This window comes from Chanos chanos, chromosome 5 (genome assembly GCF_902362185.1).
Source record: "Chanos chanos chromosome 5, fChaCha1.1, whole genome shotgun sequence".
Lineage (NCBI taxonomy): Eukaryota > Metazoa > Chordata > Actinopteri > Gonorynchiformes > Chanidae > Chanos > Chanos chanos.
This window is the reverse complement of record NC_044499.1, coordinates 27,502,199-27,520,401: the sequence shown is the minus strand read 5'-3', so window position 1 is coordinate 27,520,401 and position 18,203 is coordinate 27,502,199. Positions and strand designations below refer to the sequence as shown.

At 42.1% G+C, this 18,203-nt stretch overlaps 1 protein-coding gene across 1 annotated transcript in view; it reads left to right on the top strand.

The window, feature by feature from the left end:
• plxnb2b (plexin b2b) overlaps positions 1 to 18,203 on the top strand; it is an 89,373-nt gene that overhangs the window by 50,615 nt on the left and 20,555 nt on the right. The window contains exons 17-21 of the mRNA XM_030773604.1: positions 11,337 to 11,448; positions 15,899 to 16,108; positions 16,563 to 16,742; positions 17,459 to 17,595; positions 17,711 to 17,811. Of these exons, the coding sequence (XP_030629464.1) occupies positions 11,337 to 11,448; positions 15,899 to 16,108; positions 16,563 to 16,742; positions 17,459 to 17,595; positions 17,711 to 17,811 (740 nt within the window). The remainder of the gene's footprint in view (positions 1 to 11,336; positions 11,449 to 15,898; positions 16,109 to 16,562; positions 16,743 to 17,458; positions 17,596 to 17,710; positions 17,812 to 18,203) is intronic.

Here is an 18,203-nt window from a genome sequence, read left to right as displayed (position 1 = left end):
TACTCAACATTAGCTTTGGGACTATAGGTGCGTAGACTAACATTAATTCCAGAGCAGTTAATGCAGCTCTGGGTCAGCCAACCAAAATAACCAAAAGAGCTAACTATTACCAGCAACCAGCAGAGCCATTACCAGCAACCAGCAGAGCTATTCCTCGCAAACACTTTGAACTGTTAGCTAGTTAGCTGTCACTAAACTGTAAATGCAAGCAAAAATGTCTCTTTCTAAAGCAAAAAGAAAGGTTGACCAGGAGCACTTTCAAGAAAAGTGGACATGTGATTACTTCTTTGTTGAGTTTAATGGGTCCGCAACCTGTTTGATTTTCAAGGAGTAAATTGCCCTCCTCAAAGACTTAAATCTAAAGCGCCATACACCACCAAACACGCAGAGGAGTATAATTGGTTCGAGGGTGAGAAGAGGGAGAGAAAAGCATCACAACTTCGTAGAAGTCTCTCCTTTCAGCAGAAACATTTTTCAATTTAGTTCCGCTTTGCATCTTCTCGCTTCTCGCTTGTTAGTTTTTTTTTGTGTGCCCTTGAATTTGAGAGAAGTGAATCACTTGAGGTAGCCAGTTGTGGCATGATGTGTAACTCACATTGAAATGTAGCGGTGTTTGGGGAAGTGTAGTTTTCTTATGTTATATTTGCACTTGCGCTTTTCGATGTAGTAGTTAACATCCTAGGTCAGTATTAACATTTTTAGCATGTTACGCTAGCCCACAATGTGCTTTAAACATCGGGTACTTAATGAAGCAATTGAGGCTGTTGTATTATCTTGCTATGGTATTGTAAGATTATAGTGACATCTGAACAGACATGGTTCATGATAGGATAACTGTTTAACCTGATGGTCTTATTACCATAGATACAAAGAAAGCTTCACACCTTTGGCGCCGCGTTACTGTTGGAGCCAAGAGCAATTGATTAAGACAAAATACAACCGGTAATGGGCGAATGGCAGCCATCACAGACAAAAGGGGAATTTAGCATTAACACCTAGATTCTGATTTGCATCAAGCAACGTTGTACACCTATTGTCTGTTTGCTTCATGGTATAAAAGACCGATCACGGTAACAGTTCTCTGAGTTAAGCTGCGGCGCAAGCAGACTTGCTGCCGGATTCCACCACCACCAAATAAAGCTTTTCTCTAAGCACGCTTTTGCTCCGGTTCATTTACTTGTAAAATCACAAGAAAATCCAACAGTATCTAACAGCAAACTGAAGGCGCCTTGGCACCCCCTTTTTCACGTGTTCGCACTGCTGGAACTTAGAACGATCATAGTTCTTAGAACGCCGTGTTGAGGGGCTTTTTAGCTCCTACTTCAGGGTAGGTACTTTCACAGCGTGATAGGAACCTTGGGTGACGTAGGTGTACAGCGACTGGTCCAAACATAGGTATTCTGTGATTGCAACCACCATTTTTAAAAATCTGTATAAAATATAAAGCCTTAAAACGTATTTAATTTAGTTTGAATTAAATTTTTAAATTTTATATTTAATGTCTTAAAATGTTTGGGATTGTAGGAGGGCTGGCATGTTTAGGTCTTATGTTTTATGTTACAGATATTTTATTTTCCACAACAATGACCAGTTCCGCAAAGACCTGTTTCTTTGTACGTTAAAGAGGTAGAGTACACTTCGCTTGCATGTCCGCTTGTGTGGCTGTGATTGGCATTTTAACTTAGAAGATGAATGTGTTTATCCAGCTTACAATTTGAGGGTTGCAGCGGGGAAAAAGGAAAAAACCAAAAACACGACGCTGCGAGCAAGCGTCTGGCGCAAGCACTATGCTAGCACCCAAAACTACTATGCCCATCAAGTCATTCACTGCTACTGTGGTGGTAAATGCAGGGGGACATTTTTTTCCATTGGACTGGGTCTATCGCCAATGCGATATTTCTGTCATTCAAATTCAATAAAACTCAATAACTGTATGCTGTTGTCTAGTCTGTTGACTTCTTTTGCTGCCGTAATGATATTATTTTTTCCTTTTAGAAGTTTTTAAAAGGTCTTTTTTTGGTGCTGATTATTCGTCACTGCTCTACGGTCTGTCTCTAACATTTACGTTGTGCTGCGCTTCTAATCTTGTAATATTGTGTGCTTGTTTTAATCTCGCTCTGTGTCTGCTTCGTTAACGTTACCTATCAACACATTCTTTCTACTGTTTGGCTGCTAGCGTGCTAACACCAGCCTAGCATTCTTGCTAACCTTATTTGCACAGCAATAGTGTGTTGATAGTTCACGTTTACGTTACCTCTCTTTATCTGCCACTATGTCTTGCTCTCTCTGCCTCGCTCTCGTAGAGAAGTTGTCTCTCCTAGAGAGACGTGTCCGTCAGCTAGAACAAGGCAGCGCTAGCCCTAGTTTTATTACTATAGATACGACGGGCACCCCAGATAGCATTAGTTTAGCCTCTGAGCCGATTAGCGGCTCAGTCTCTCCCTTTAGTGCAGTTTCGCCGGCGGAAAAGGAGTTTGTTACGGTCATGAGTGGCAGGAGGTCTCGCCGACGCCGACACCAGCCGTCATCCGTACGGCCCGACTCACAACCGCTGCCGGTGGTGAATCGCTATGCTACTCTTGTTTCTCCTGCTTGCCGGCCCGGGTCCTCCACCTCCCACGACCGCCCCAAGCCCTGTACCTTAGTTATAGGGGACTCAGTGACCCGAGGGATTAGATTAGCAACGCCAGCGACTGTTACCTGTCTCTCCGGGGCCAGAGCTCCCGACATAGAAGCTAACCTTAGGGTGCTGGCAAACAGGAATAGCCGTATCGATAAGGCACACCACACAGACACTAGCTATGACAATATTGTTATTCATGTCGGCACCAACGATATTAGAATGAGGCAATCTGAAGTCACAAAAGTCAACATAGCTAGGACTTGTGACTTCGCCAGAAAGATGTGTCGGCATCGATTAATTGTCTCTGGCCCTCTACCAGCTAGGGGTAACGACGAAAGATATAGTAGATTACTGCAACTGAATCGCTGGCTGGCGCAGTTTTGTTTAGATCAGGGATTTGATTTTGTAGATAACTGGCCCTCGTTCTGGGGTCGACCTGGCTTGCTAAAAGCGGACGGCCTGCACCCTAATGGGCATGGCGCTGCTGTTTTATCAGGTAACATAGATAGATGTCTGAGTCAGCTATGACATCTTCCACTAGAGCGGGCCAGGTCGCAGGTGATTACAGAACCTGCTAATGAAATCCCCTCAGAGGCTGCTGAGTTCCATGAACCAATGACTCCTCTCCTCCAGCATAAGGCAAAGATTAATTTGACTAGTTATTCATTTAGTGGAGGGGCTTCAGCAGAGACTAGCTCCCTCTGTGAGCCTGGTCCTCATTCTGCCTTAGTTGCTCAACATAACTCGCTCTATGGTCATCCCTCTGTCAGCAGCAATTTGGCTTTTGCTATTAGCGTACTCTCACGCCCTCGCAGACCACGTCGGCCTAGATTTAGACAGCCTATTTCCCACAATAACTTAATTCCTATTCAGCTGACCCCCTCTTCCGATTCGATCGTTGTAAGCCCAACAACCCTGAAGTTCGGTTTTATTAATATTAGATCACTCTCCCACAAGGCCTTGCTGGTCAGCGACCTTATTACTGATCTTAGCCTTGACATGATGGGTTTGTGTGAAACTTGGTTGAAGCCAGATGTTTATTTTTCTTTAAATGAAGCCTCACCCCCCAATTATTCCTTTTCACATGCTGCTCGAGCAGCGAAGAAAGGTGGGGGTGTAGCCTTAATTTATAACACTGAATTCTCGCCTAGCATCTTTAATGCACCAAATTTTACCTCCTTTGAGCTGCTCTCTCTGAAACAATCCTGCTCTACCTCACCCTTCCTCATAGTAGTGATCTATCGGCCCCCTGGGCCCTATAGTCAATTTCTCGATGATTTCACTGAATTGATCTCTAGCATTATAACTACGGTGGATAAAATCCTTATAATGGGGGATTTTAATATCCACATCAATGATAGCTCTGATTCTCTTAATAAAGCATTTACTTCTATTTTAGACACTTTTGGCTTCAACCAATACGTCTGCGAGCCCACTCATTCCAATGGCAACACCTTAGATCTTATTCTAGCTCGCGGCCTAACCGTCTCTCATGTGGTTGTTTCTCCCTATTCCACTGCCTTATCTGACCATTTTTTGTCACCTTCCAGGTCACGCTCCCCTCTCCTCCTGTAGTCTCCACCGTGGTGCGTCGCTGCCGCCGCATTAATGCTTCCACCACTGCCGCACTTGCTAACTTACTTCCTGCTGCCCTCAGCTCTCTCAATGATCAACAAGGGTCTTTGAACGATCTGACAGACAGTATAAACTGTACCCTCCGCAATGCTTTAGATACGGTAGCACCATTAACGCTAAAAAATAGGCGTAAACATAGGCGTACTCCCCATCGCTGCCCCAGAGCCTAATCAGGATGTGCACTCTTTAACCCAATTTGAGCCTATCTCCCTAGACGCGCTCTCCAAACTGGTGCACTCCGCTAAACCAGCCTCTTCCCTGCTCGATCCCCTACCTCCTAAACTTTACGTAGAACTTTTCTCGATCCTCGGCCCTACAATCCTCAACCTTTTAAATTTGTCAATTAAGTCGGGCGTTCTACCCTCTGCTTTCAAAACAGCCGTGATTGGCCCCCTACTTAAAAGACCTAACCTCGACCCAGAAAGCTTGAATAATTATAGACCAATCTCTAATCTCCCGTTTCTTTCTAAAATACTCGAAAAAATTGTCGCTGCGCAACTCATCGCATATATGTCCTCCAACAGCCTCTTTGAAGTGTTTCAGTCAGGCTTTAGGCGTTTTCATTCCACTGAAACCGCATTAACTAAAGTGACTAATGATGTATTACTAGCCATGGATGCTGGTGATACCTCATTACTTATTCTTCTCGATCTGAGTGCAGCATTCGACACAGTCGATCACACCATATTGTTAAAGCGCCTGGAAAATCAAATTGGCATCCGTGGCCTGGCGCTGTCTTGGTTAAAATCTTATCTCTCAGAGAGAAAGCAGTGTGTCCACTACAATAATGTGACATCTGAGTATCGAGAGCTTAACTGTGGTGTCCCTCAGGGGGCGGTCCTTGGCCCTCTCCTTTTCTCTATCTACATGCTCCCTCTTGGAGACATTATTCGTAGCTATGACATTAACTTCCACTGTTATGCTGATGATACTCAGATCTACTTACCAATCAAGCACAGTGACCGCTCTGAATTGGCTAACCTTGAGGCGTGTCTCTGTGCCATTAAAAATTGGATGTCCTCAAACTTCCTGATGCTTAACGCAGGTAAGACAGAAATGCTAGTCATTGGACCCCCTGTGCATAAGCATCTTTTTAGTAATCTTAAATTAAAATTTGACAACTGCATTCTCTCGCAAAATTCTACAGCTAAAAACCTTGGTGTGATTTTTGACTGTAGTCTCTCGCTTGTCACTCATATCAAGAACACTACCAAAACGGCCTGTTACCATCTCCGCAATATCGCCAAAATTAGGCCCCTACTATGTTTAGCTGATGCAGAAACCATTGTCCATGCATTTGTCACGTCTCGCCTCGACTACTGTAACGTTCTGTACTCTGGCTTGCCCGCCTCTAGCACCAGAAGTCTTCAGCTTGTCCAGAATGCTGCTGCCAGAATCCTGACCCGAACTAGGAAGTTCGATCACATCACTCCCGTCCTGGCTTCCCTTCACTGGCTCCCAGTTCACATGAGGGCTGATTTTAAAGTCCTCCTATTAACATTTAAAATTCTCCATGGGCTTGCACCGGCCTATCTTTCTGATTTAATTACACTCTACGCCCCCCCCCCCGCACCCTGCGCTCTCAGGCTGCTAAATTATTAGTTGTTCCAAAAGTTAAAAAGAAGTCTGCTGGCCATCGCGCCTTTGCCTACCGCGCACCCTTTCTCTGGAACAGCCTACCTATAGATATTAAAGAGGCAAACTGTCTTGCTACCTTTAAAACCAAACTTAAGACTCATTTATTCTCCGTGTCGTATGATAGCATAGTCTCAAACTAATCTTCCGGTATAGCTCAGTCTCTGCTGTAGTCTCTCCTGGCATAGTTTAGCTTAGTAGCTGCCGGCTTAGATACCTCTCATCTTCTCTCTCTCCTCCCTCTCCTCTCCTCTGCTCTTATCTTAACCTGATCAGTTGCTGTCATTAACCTGCTCTCTTCTCTTTGTGTGAGTGGTCGATGTCTGCGCCTGCTTCCTGGATGTGGCACCTTCCCCTGACCGGCTGAATGACTTTGTGCCCTGCTGTCCCTGGCCCTGCTCCCCCACGTGGCCCTGCTCCTCCTGCGCCCTCCTCAGCTACTACTCTTGCAACTTTCAATACAAAATTATCTATAAAATTACTTTTCTTATTTCATCTGTTAAGTGCCGCTACTCCAATTGCTCTCCTTCCCTCCCTCATCTCCTGCATGGCTGTGGCTCATCTGTTTTGAGCATGAGTGTCTAGTGTGAATGTGGCTACTTTCTCTTAGGTGTCCGCCCCCCCCCCCCCCCCCCCCCCACCCTCCATGCCATCCCTCTTCACCGTCATCCCGATGGCTGCTGCGGCTTCGTGTCCTCCTGCGCTGCTACAGCTGTGCCGCCACCCCAACTGAGCCCCATGCTGTTGTGTCATTCCTCATACTACCTACCAGTTGTGTTCTCATTTATTATCACTCTGTTGTTTTGTAAATTGCCCTCTGGGCTGGCACCTACTGCACGCCTGGCTGGCCTAGAAGGGGTCTCCTCTCTTTGTGGTCCTTCTCAAGATTTCTCCTATTTTTCCCTAACGTCTGGGTTTTTTGAGGAGTTTTTTCTTGCCCGCTATGAGGATCAAGTCAGGGGGTGCCACCCTGCTCTGTTTTGTTGTAATCCTGTGGGCATGTAAAGCCCTTTGAGACTGTAAACAGTGATATTGGGCTCTAAATAAACTTAAACTTGAACTTGAAACTTGTCTTAAAAGTAAGTAAATTTGTACTTAAAAATGTGCAGCTACCCTGGTTAGCTGTGTAAACAACAGCTCTTAGTGTGATGTTGCTATACTGTTGCCCGGCTTATGTCACTTCAGCGTTCCTACTGGCAGTGCCAATGGGAACAGAAAAATATAGCCACAAGCGGCGATCACCGGGGTCCAAGCAGAATCGCAAAGTTGCAACCAGTGGTGGAATTAGAAGTGGTTCAATGGCTTCAACAGGAGAAATAAAAGATGGAATTGTAGGAAATGTCAAATAATAGTAATTACATTGACCACACAATTTGAAATTTGATGAAGATCAGGCATTCATACTGGCAGATATGAACTGCTGAAATTTGAGCCATTTCTGTTGAAAATGTGAGCAAATGCAGCCAAGTATAAGTACACCAATTCTCAGATTTTTAACTTAAGCGGTTCTTGAGATATCGCCATGTTGCAGTTATAGCACCCTCTAAGGGCAAAATTTGACAAAATTTGATGTGCTTCCAAGGAATGTGATGTTGATAAAGTATTCAAGTTTCATGAAATTAAAACTCTTACATCGCAAGATACTTGCCATAGAGTCAATAGGGGCCATGCCCTAAAATTTCATTGGCTCATAACTTTGAAACTGTTTGACAAGTCAAAATTCTTTTTACAAATTTTTATTAGCATGGTCTTTAGATTATGTATACCAAATTTCGTGCAAATCAGAAAAGCCGTCTAGGAGGTGATACATTTTAAAGGTTTTACAAAAAACTCAAAATGGCGGAAAATCCAATATGTTAGTTGTAGCGCCCCCTATGGACGAAACTTTGCAAAAGTTGGCAGGTGCCCAAAGAATGTTGTAGTGATGGGGTGTACCAAGTTTGGTTACGTTCGGACCTTTACATCACAAGATATTGGCTGTAGAGTCATTAGGCCACACCCTAAATTTTGATTGACATGCAATTTTAAGACGGTTCAATGAATCAAAATTCTTTTTAAAACTTGTAAGCAGCGTGGTCTTTATACGATGTATACCAAGTTTCATGCAAATCGGAAGAACCGTCTAGGAGGAGATTTAAACATTTTACAAAAAATTCAAAATGGCGGAAAAACCAAAAACCAGTATGGCGGATCATTTTTGTCCAATTGGCTTTTTTGTTTGTCGGGAGCTAGGGAATCTGCTAAAAAAAGAATTTTGAGTCTAGGCCAAAGCGTTAAAGTTACAGCCCCAAACGTGTTTTGGCTTGCTATAGAGCCATCATGTGGCCAATCAGGGCACTTTTTTCTAACCTGAGTAGTGGGTGACCATAGAACTCTGCCTGCCAAGTTTGGTTGCTGTAACATGTACATTTTAGCTGCGCAAACACTGTTAGGGCAGAAAAATAATAATATTGTAAATAGCTGTAAATAACAAATTACTTTTATGTATTATTACTCATTGCAAATATTTAATGTCGCGGCAAATCTGTCGCTGTGTATGGTCTAACCCACTCCTCAGCCTCAAAAATTCTTTGTTCTGCGGCTTGTGTAGTGCATTATTTTTTCACTACTTTTGAAACATTGCTGATCGGTTTCGTATGAATGTTGAGCACGATGCAACTCTATGCAAATATTTTAATGCTGCTGTAAATATTCACATGTATTTCCCCCTTTTGATAATAATATGTCTCAAAGCCTGGGTGTGTTCCTCACCCTCACTCGCTCTTTAAATGCGCCGACCCGGGCATAACTTTGTTGCTATCTGTAAATGCATTTCAATGTCCTCAACACTATGGCCTTTATGGCTGTTCCAATTATTACCTCCGCCAAGGAGGTTATGTTTTCAGTGTGGTTGTTGGTTTGTCTGTCTGTCAGCAGGATTACAGAAAAACTACTGGGCCGATTTTCATGAAACTTGGTGGAAGGGTGTAGCGTGGGCCAAGGAAGAACTCATTAAATTTTAGAGTGAATCTGAGTTACTATTATCCAGTTTCGTTAACATTGCGAGATGAACTGTAATGAACTGAATTTGTCACGCATGCGCGAGTCTGTCGTAATTATACTAAATACTGTGCCGCGATTGAGCATACAGCAAAACAAAACATATAACAGCAACCTCAAACATCACTGTAGAAACAAATGCAGCAGGTATGTCAGAAATAAGCAATGTCTACATTACCCTTACTGTTTCCAAATCGATATGACCAAAATAGGCCTATTTAAAGGTTATTGTGGACTTGCATAACACGTGCACAATCGCTAATCGTTTCGTGCAATAAATTAGCCTTCACAATCGTACATTCTGATTTTTTGGTTCTAACAATTTTGGAAACATATTCAGACATATATAATGGTTGCGGCTGCAGATCTGAATTTCATAGAGAGGTGTATTGGCCTTGGCGGAGCTCTGCGCTTCCGCAGTAGTTATCCATTCTTTGCGTGTGAACATTCAACTTGATGCCCTCATACAGCTGTAAATGTGCTATGTTGCGGCTTTTTGGTGGGGGGAGAGGGGGCGTGACCTAAAAAGTTTAGGAACCGCTAGATTAGACACATTGTTAATTTGAAACGCATCACTGTAGCCTAATATTTATACTATGGATGTCTCGATCAAGTTTTTTTGCGCCTGATCAAGATCAGAGTCAGTTAATATTGAGTATCTGCCGATACTGAGTCCCAATCCGATACTTGTATTTCCCTAGATAATACAGTTGCACAGTGCACATTTCAAGTACAGTAAAGGTATTAAAATCAATCCAGTGTATATGCTTGACAACTGAATAGCAATGCATTAAGAAAAAAAATTGCCTGCATTACAGCTGGTCCTTTTTTTATGTATAATTTTTTTCATTTTACAAAATAACAAAGTAAACCTTGTAAAGCTCTGGTAGGGCAGTGTCTGAAATGTAGTGTTGAGAGGGTAGTGCGTACCGTGGTTCCAAAAGCTCCAAAAACCCAGAGGTGCGTTCAATTAGCCCAGAAAGGCAAATATTCACAAACATTTTCAAACAATTTTTCGTTTGCTTTGAGTTCACTGCGAACGTTTGTGAACACACAAACGGTTTGAGGAAGTAGTTCTCGGCAAATAAACATGGACGCTGGACCAAGGGAGATGTAGGTGTGCCCAGATGGGGGGTATACCAGAAAATATATGTAGCCTAAGTGTTCAATTTTATGTAATCTTCTTACAATAATTCAAGTGGTTAAATTGTCTGTCAGTTTCGTTGTTACTTTTTCGGAAAGCCTCTTTTTGTATGCTATCATTATCAGTCTTTAGCGTTAGTTAAGCGACTGTATTACTCTCTGTGGCCGTTAGTTTTGGCTAACTTGCATACATCACATACAACTAAAGTGTTAGGTGTTTCAAGTTTGAAATGATATCTTGGTTGTTTTTAGTAGCCTTGAGGACTAATGTCGTCAGAGTCTGCTGATCTCAAAAATGTTCAAATTGAAAGTTAAAAGAAAACCCATTAGCATGGAACATTCACCTTAGTTTGCCGAATTTGAAAGTACCTCTGTATTTGCTACCACAGTGAAGGGCTGGTCATCCAAAGTGACTGATTTAATTACTTTCTCTGTAATCGTTTTGGCCTTGTCGCTGTCTTGAGGAAATTTCTTTCCTTTTAAATCTATATCCTCCAATGTGTGTTGCTTCGGAGCAGCCTTTGCCTGAGTGAGTGAACTCCCTGCATTCCATTTAGTGTGCATTTTTTAGGTGCCATATCAAAGTGGTAGTAGCTTTTTGAACGCAGCTCCTCCTGCCTTGCGAAATGCTCGCGTTACAAACATTGCAAGTGGCTTCTGGACTGCTTTCATTTCCCAATTTAAAATATTTCCACACTGCAGACACTTTAGCTGCGTCCTGTCACAAATTATGCTCTCCGTTTATGACACCTGTGTGACAGCTGATGTAAAACAAAGGTTCAGGCTTAGGGTCACACTCAATAAAGCCGATACCGATCAGTTAAAAATCTTTGAGATCGGATCGGGACATCCCTAATTTATACCACACTCCTAAGCTATTTACATCATAAACAAGTAGTGTTAGGCTTCCTCATAATCGACACGCCCTGTTAATGCCAGGTCCATTTCTGCACAGTTAAATCACACCTGCACCCCCTGTTCAGAATACGTTCCTACGGCTATGGCAGGAGTTACTCAAAGTAATGCAGTTTTGAAGAGAAAAGCAGGACTTACTCAAAGTAACGCAGTTTTGAAGCTTTAGAAGCAATCACTAATGTGAATTAAAGTTTTACAGTGTAAGACTGTTCTCCTGTTTTGTCAGATCTTCTGCTAATAACAGAGTGAATCAGCAGCAGCACTAACACGCAGGATAAGATCACATGGTTTGATGTAGCTTGTACATTTACTGTGGTTGTCTGACTGAGTTACATGTGTGTTTCAGTGGTGGGCGGAAGATTGTTGTCACAGGGGTGGATTTTGACCTGATCCAGAGCGCCAGTATGAGAGTGCAGGCTTCAGTGGATGAGTGGTCAAGGCTTGCCTCTCCTGTGGAGGTTTGTACTTTGTGTTTGTCTGAACCGTATCCTTTATTTACATTAGTGTTAATGTAATTTGTCCACTGCTACTTTGAAATCTGAGGGGATTTTGATACTGAAATCAAGGGATATACTGATCTCAACTGGGGATATCATTTTTCTGATTTAAAAACCCTGTTTTCATTAAGATACCCTGAATATTCCCTCTTTCCTCTTAAAGCGTAGGGCATAAACAGTAACAAATAGTAACACATGCAGTGGAAAACAGAGCAAAAAAAGAAACACCAAACATTAGGCTAAGTAGTGCACAACCTGGCTGAAGAGGAGCGCATAGACACCTAAAAGAATTTAGAAATTACGTCAGATGAGAGCTGGCTGAGCTTGGGATGGTGGTGAGAAATAACAAGGATGGTGCAGAAAAAAATGCAGTCTGGTGCTGATGTGAAACAAAGGATGAACTGTCTTGGGAAGATAGAAGACCTAGAGACAACACCATTCATTTTCATGCTTCAAGAACAGACATCTCTCTGCATGAAACTTGTTTATGTGTAAAATAAATTGAGACAAAATTGCACCCATATATATCAAGTGGAAGTTAGAAATGAGTGTTACGGTAAAATGGATTTGTTGAAAAATGACTCAGAGAGACATTGAATATACCAGCAAAATGAGCAGCAATTGTCCAAGCATGTCACTCTCAACAAGCCCTTAGGCTCAAATGTGCCATCAAGTCCCATTGTGCTTTTTAATGTGGGATATGAAGCAGAGAGTTCAGCAGGAGCCACGGGCAGAGACGCGAAAATGTTTCAAAGGAAGCTGAGTGGACTTTAACCATGAATTTAATAAAGTACAGCCACAACAGAAGTTATACCAGTGCCTTCAGAAAAATCTTACAAAAAGAAGAGTTCAGTCTTTTTTTCTTTGGGTGGCACAGGTAATAATAGCTGTATTGCCAGAAGGCTTTATTTTCTATAGAGTTTGAGCCAGAAGATGTGGACTGGCATTCAGCTAGAGGATTCTAAATGAAAGTTGGATACAAGCAGATTATTTTGTTGTTGATTCAATTATGTACATGCACATATATTTACATCTTCTCACAATTAAGAATTCTGAATTAAAGATGGTCCCACATAATGTAAATGGTATAATTAATCCAGTAATTCAGCTAGAAAAAGACAGATTAAACACAAACTACAGAAACAACATAAAAATGTTCACAGAGAGAAAAGGCAGAAATATGGTCATAGAAGGAGTACAGCACATTTATATTGCATTTCTCAATGTTTATAATCCACAAGAAGAAATGCAAAATTCAAGAGCTGCATTTCAGAACTCTTGGTGACACAGGACAGAGTTGTTTGTGTCTTGGCAGGACACCTTATCTGTCCATAACTGGACACACAGGATGGTAAAGGGCATGTCTTGGATGAGTCAGCTGGAACTCTGAGAACTGAGTTTTGGACCTCTGAACTTACTTCCAAAGATTTTACTTTTTTTTCTCAATTGCACATAAGAGTTACTTGGGGCTTGACTGCTTGTTCAAGAGGTACAGAGAGTGATAGATCCTAAAATTAGCCAGAATGTGGTAGCAGATCACACAATCATGAAATATTAAAGCAAATAGAGCAAAACAAAAAAGCTTTAGAGGCTGATGTGGAATTATATGATATGATCTTATACAGTTTTCTAAACAACAAAAATCAGCACAAATGACAGATCAAGAGGGCGGAGTAAAGATACTAGTAAGAGGTTTCCAAAATAATATTAAAACATTATCTGAAAAATCTCCACCTATACAAAGTAGAGAGGAGCAAAATAAAGAACTTAATGAACAAGTAACTGAGCAGGATAGTAATCGAGATTTCCTCTGTCTTACTGAAACTTGGCATAAACCTCTAGACTATTTCTCATTAAACCAGGCAACACCTACAGGATTCACATACATTGATAAACCTCGTACTGAGGGGTGGAGAGGTGGTGTTGCTGCTGTATTCAGGGAGGACATTAAAACAACTACCATCTCCATTCCTGCCACCCATTCCTTTAAACACCTTGCCTTCAGATTCTCTGGCCCCACTCCTCTAGTCATTGCCATTATTTACCATTCCCCCAAGCCAAACCCCTTGTTTCTCTCTGACTTCTTCACCACTCAGCCCCTGTCTCAGTTCTCCTGTGTTTCCAACAGAACTGACGAACATTGTGGTAGGAATGAGAAGTTCTGCCTGTGTTCTGGATCCCTTCCCATCCAATCTCGTCAAGGATTGCTTCCCAGTCATCTCCTCACTCATCACGCAAATTGTAAACTCCTCCCTCAGCTCTGGTTCAGTCCCCCAAATGCTCAACTGGCTGCTGTCACCCCCACCCTCAAAAAACTTGGACTCAACCCTGACATCATGAGCAATTTCCAGCCCATCTCCAATCTCCCCTTTCTCTCAAAAATACTGGAACGTGTTGTCGCCTCCCAACTCAGAGCCCACCTCATCTCCAATGACATATTTGAACCATTTCAATCTGGTTTCCGCTCACACTATAGCACAGAATCAGCCCCTCTTAAAGTCACTAACGACCTGCTCCTCATCAGACTCAGTATTTTCATCCTCCTCAACCTCACTGCAGCTTTTGACACCATCAACCACACCATTCTTCTTTCTCGTCTGGAATCCTCTGTCAACATCACTGACACTGCCCTCCCCTGGCTGAGGTCATATCTCACAAATAGACAACAGTTTGTCAACTTCAACAACTGCACCTCCTCCATTGCTCCTCTGTCCCAAGGCATCCCCCAGGGTTCGGTGCTTGGTCCTCTTCTATTTATCTTCTACATGCTCCCCCTTGGCAACATCATACGTCATCATGGTCTTCACTTCCACTGCTATGCTGACGATGTCCAGCTCTACATCTCCACCAAATCGAGCACCACGCAACTCACTCCCCTTTGAGCGACTGCATCACTGATATCAAATCCTGGATGCAAGCCAACTTCCTCAAGCTAAATTGTGATAAATCAGACATGATCATCATCGGTCCCTAAACCCTTACAAAAACCACTCACAACTTCTGTCTCACCATCGATAACTCCACTTTGTCTCCCTCCCCACTTATCTGCAACCTTGGAGTCATTTTTGACAGCAGCCTCTCTTTTGAACACCATGTCAACCAAGTCACTAGAACTGCTTTTTACCATCTAAAGAACATAGCACATCTCCGTTCATTACTCTCCTCTTCTGCCGCTGAAACTCTGATCCATGCCTTCATCACATAGAATTTACTACTGCAAAAGCATTCTTTATGATACATCATCTAAAGTCCAAAATAAACTCCAGTACATCCAGAACTCTGCTGCACGCCTGTTCACTCACTCCTGCTCCCGTGATCACATCACCCCTGTCTTCCAGAAGCTTCACTGGCTTCCTATCCCACAACGGATCCAATTCAAAGTTCTCTTCACTTACAAAGCCCTCCATAACCAGGCCCCCTCCTACCTCACGGACCTGCTCCATCACCACACTCCTTCCCACAGCCTCTTCTCCTCCGATGTCTGAACTCCTGTTTGTACCATGCAGGACCAAGCACCGGACCTGGGGCGACAGAGCTTTCTCCATAGCTGCCCCCTCCCTCTGGAACTCCCTCCTCAAACACATCTGAGACTGCACTGAACTACCAACATTCAAATCACTTCTCAAAACCCACCTCTTTAAAATTGCTTTTAATGTGTGAATAACGCTGTGTGTCATATGCTTTTTATTGTATTGATTCTTATGATTATTTTATGCATGTTAAGTGTCTCTGAGTACCTTGAAAAGCGCTCTATAAATAGAATGCATTTTATGTATATACCTGTGGTAACTGTGGTGCTCTGGTAGCTCTGGTAACTCTGGTGCTGTGGTAACTGTGGTGGTACCACATTTGAAAGTGAAGGTATTGGTAGTGCAAGACATAATTCATGACAAAAATATGACTGAGGAAAGGAGAAAGGATTAAAAAAAGAATGGTTTTGTCTACGTTTGGTTTTTATTCTTGGCTCCTGAGAAGTTCATTGGTCTCTCTATGTTTATTTTTTTCTTGATCCAGTGGCTTATAAAACGTATTATTTTTATTTTGAACATAATTTAGATTGTCTTTCCATTCTTTAACTTTCCCTGATTTGACTGAACCTCCTGTCCCCTCATGTCCTGGATCTCTGTATTGTTGTCAGTATGAAAAAGAAAAAAGAAGAATCATGTCTCAGAGAACAAAGCAAGCTACAACCGTGCTGCAAAGTTATTTCTACATAACATTAGACATATTAGACTAATAAAATGTGACTCATAACATTTGACTCATCCTGTCTGGATGTTGCACAGTACGTTGACATAAACAAGTGGAAATTGGAACTAAAGATTACGCAATGTGAGATTTCATCAATATACTGTGATGTTTCAATATAAAACTAATTTCTTTCTTTCTTTCTTTCCTTTGATTTTTTTAGTTTGTGCAGGAAGCCATCAGTAAGAATGACACTGTGTTACAGTTCCTGTCTCCTGCAGTGAATAAGACATACCAGGCCCAGTCCTTCCGGACGTTCATCCGATTAGACAACATTGAAGTGGACCTCAAGCCGTTTGACTACCATCCTGACCCCATCTTCAACAAGCTCACCAAGAAGATCATAACTGAGAACAGCATGATCATTGTGACCGTAGGTTTCCTCCTCTTTTTTAGTCATTTTGCTTTGTTTATTTGGTAAGAGATGACCTTTTAAGTCTAGTTACAAAATAGGCTTATGCTGTTGTAGTTTGTGAATGGAAAGTATGTGTGTCCTCTCAGCTTCTGAATAACAAACTGTAACGCATTTTTAACATTTTTAACTGTGCAAATATATTTAGCTTTAGCTTTGATAAATTAGCTTCTGTCTTGCTTTATCAAGACAATACTGACAAACAGACTGACAAACTTTGATATTGTTAGTTTATGGTCACAAGATAATATTTGACGTATTTGATGGGGTTTTTTATCATGATTTTTACATAATGGTGAATCAGAAATTGCAGGGAACACTTCAGATCACTGTTTGTGTCAATGCTGCACAAGTATACACACTGTATAATTATTACAAGTGTAATTCCCAACTATTTTATATTTTCCTGTATTAGGGGCGAGGTTTCTCCAAGGCAATGACAGCCAAAGAGGCTCAGGCTTTTGTTGGTGATGTCCAGTGTAACATTAACACCCTACAGGATGACAAACTCTTCCTAGACCCCCCAGCCACTCAGCCCCAGGCTCGCTCAGAAAGACAAAGGACAGACACCAGTTCTGATCTACTGGATCTATTGGTGAGGACATATGCTAAGACTGGGCTTAGTGCTTTTTTTTTCTTCATTTAACTTTTCAACTTGATTTATCCATGGTAGGGCCTTTAAGCAGACTTGCTGTTTCTCAAGGCTGCTGTAGCAGGCTAGGACACACTAGACCAGTTTCAAGTTCTGCCCACAGACCTTATGGGGCACTTCTTTTCTTATTGCTAACAAAATGACAACTAACCAAATGATAGATAACCAAATCATTCATTTTCCTTAGAGACCCCCAGCACCACCCTGTTACTGGTATGAGAGGTAGGGGTAGCAGGGATACTGGCATAAGAGGTACGGGGAGCAGGGATACTGGTATGAGAGGTAGGGGAAGCAGGGATACTGTGTCTTGGCTATCCTGGAGCTCTTTGAGGTAGTGGTCAGTGACAAGGGGCTCTAGAGCCTGCACCCTTCGGTACTGAGACAGTAACATCCACTGAACCCTAACCCTCTGAGCCAGCGCAGACTTATGCTCAGATTTTCATTTTTTTTATCTGTGCAGTTACAGTATTTAATACTTTATATTTTGTTCCTACAATGTGCTCTATACTTATTTTAAGGAGCTTTTATACTTCATTACTGTACTCAGTTATTTTTTATTATGGATGCTTAGTCATTGTATTCAGTTGAGGAAAAAGCAGTGCAATTTCCATTTCATCACTAACAACTGCTGTCTGTGTGTCTGTGACTCTGTGTTCCAGATTAAGTTTGGTAATGGTGAGTGGGTGGTGGGTTTAGTCCGATATGAGAGTAAGTACAAGCCACCTTTGGACATCATTATCCCAGCAGTCATCCTACCCATGGTCTTCATCATCCTCATAGCAGTGCTGTGCTACAGGTACACAATTCCACTGGGCATCCCTTGCATGGACTCTGAGTGGAAATATTACAAGAAATAGCTGTGAATGATTTTAGTTGTTTCTTTTAATTAACTGTGTCCTTTGTGCTAATAGGAGGAAGAGCCGGCAGGCCGAACGAGAGTATGAGAAAGTCAAACACCAGCTTGAAAATCTGGAGGAAAGTGTGCGTGACCGCTGCAAGAAAGAGTTTACAGGTCATTACAACAAATCCACTGTGTTTTATTAAAAACCACCTTAACCAGTCACATTTGCCTGTTTATTAATTATCATCAGGACAAATCAACCAGAAAACTCAAAACTGGCTGTGTTGATAATAATAATAAATATAGCCACAAGCGGCGATCACCGGGATCCAAGCAGAATCACAAAGTTGCAAGAAGTGGTGGAATTAGAAGTGGTTCAATTGCTTCAACAGGAGAAATAAAAGATGGGTTTGTAGGAAATGTAAAAAAAAAAAAAAAAAAGTAGTTAAAAAAAATAGTAGTTTGATGAAGATCAGGCATTCACACTGGCAAATATGAACTGTCCTAAGGACAAAATTTGATGTGCTTCCAAGGAATGTGATGTTGATAAAGTGTCTCAAGTT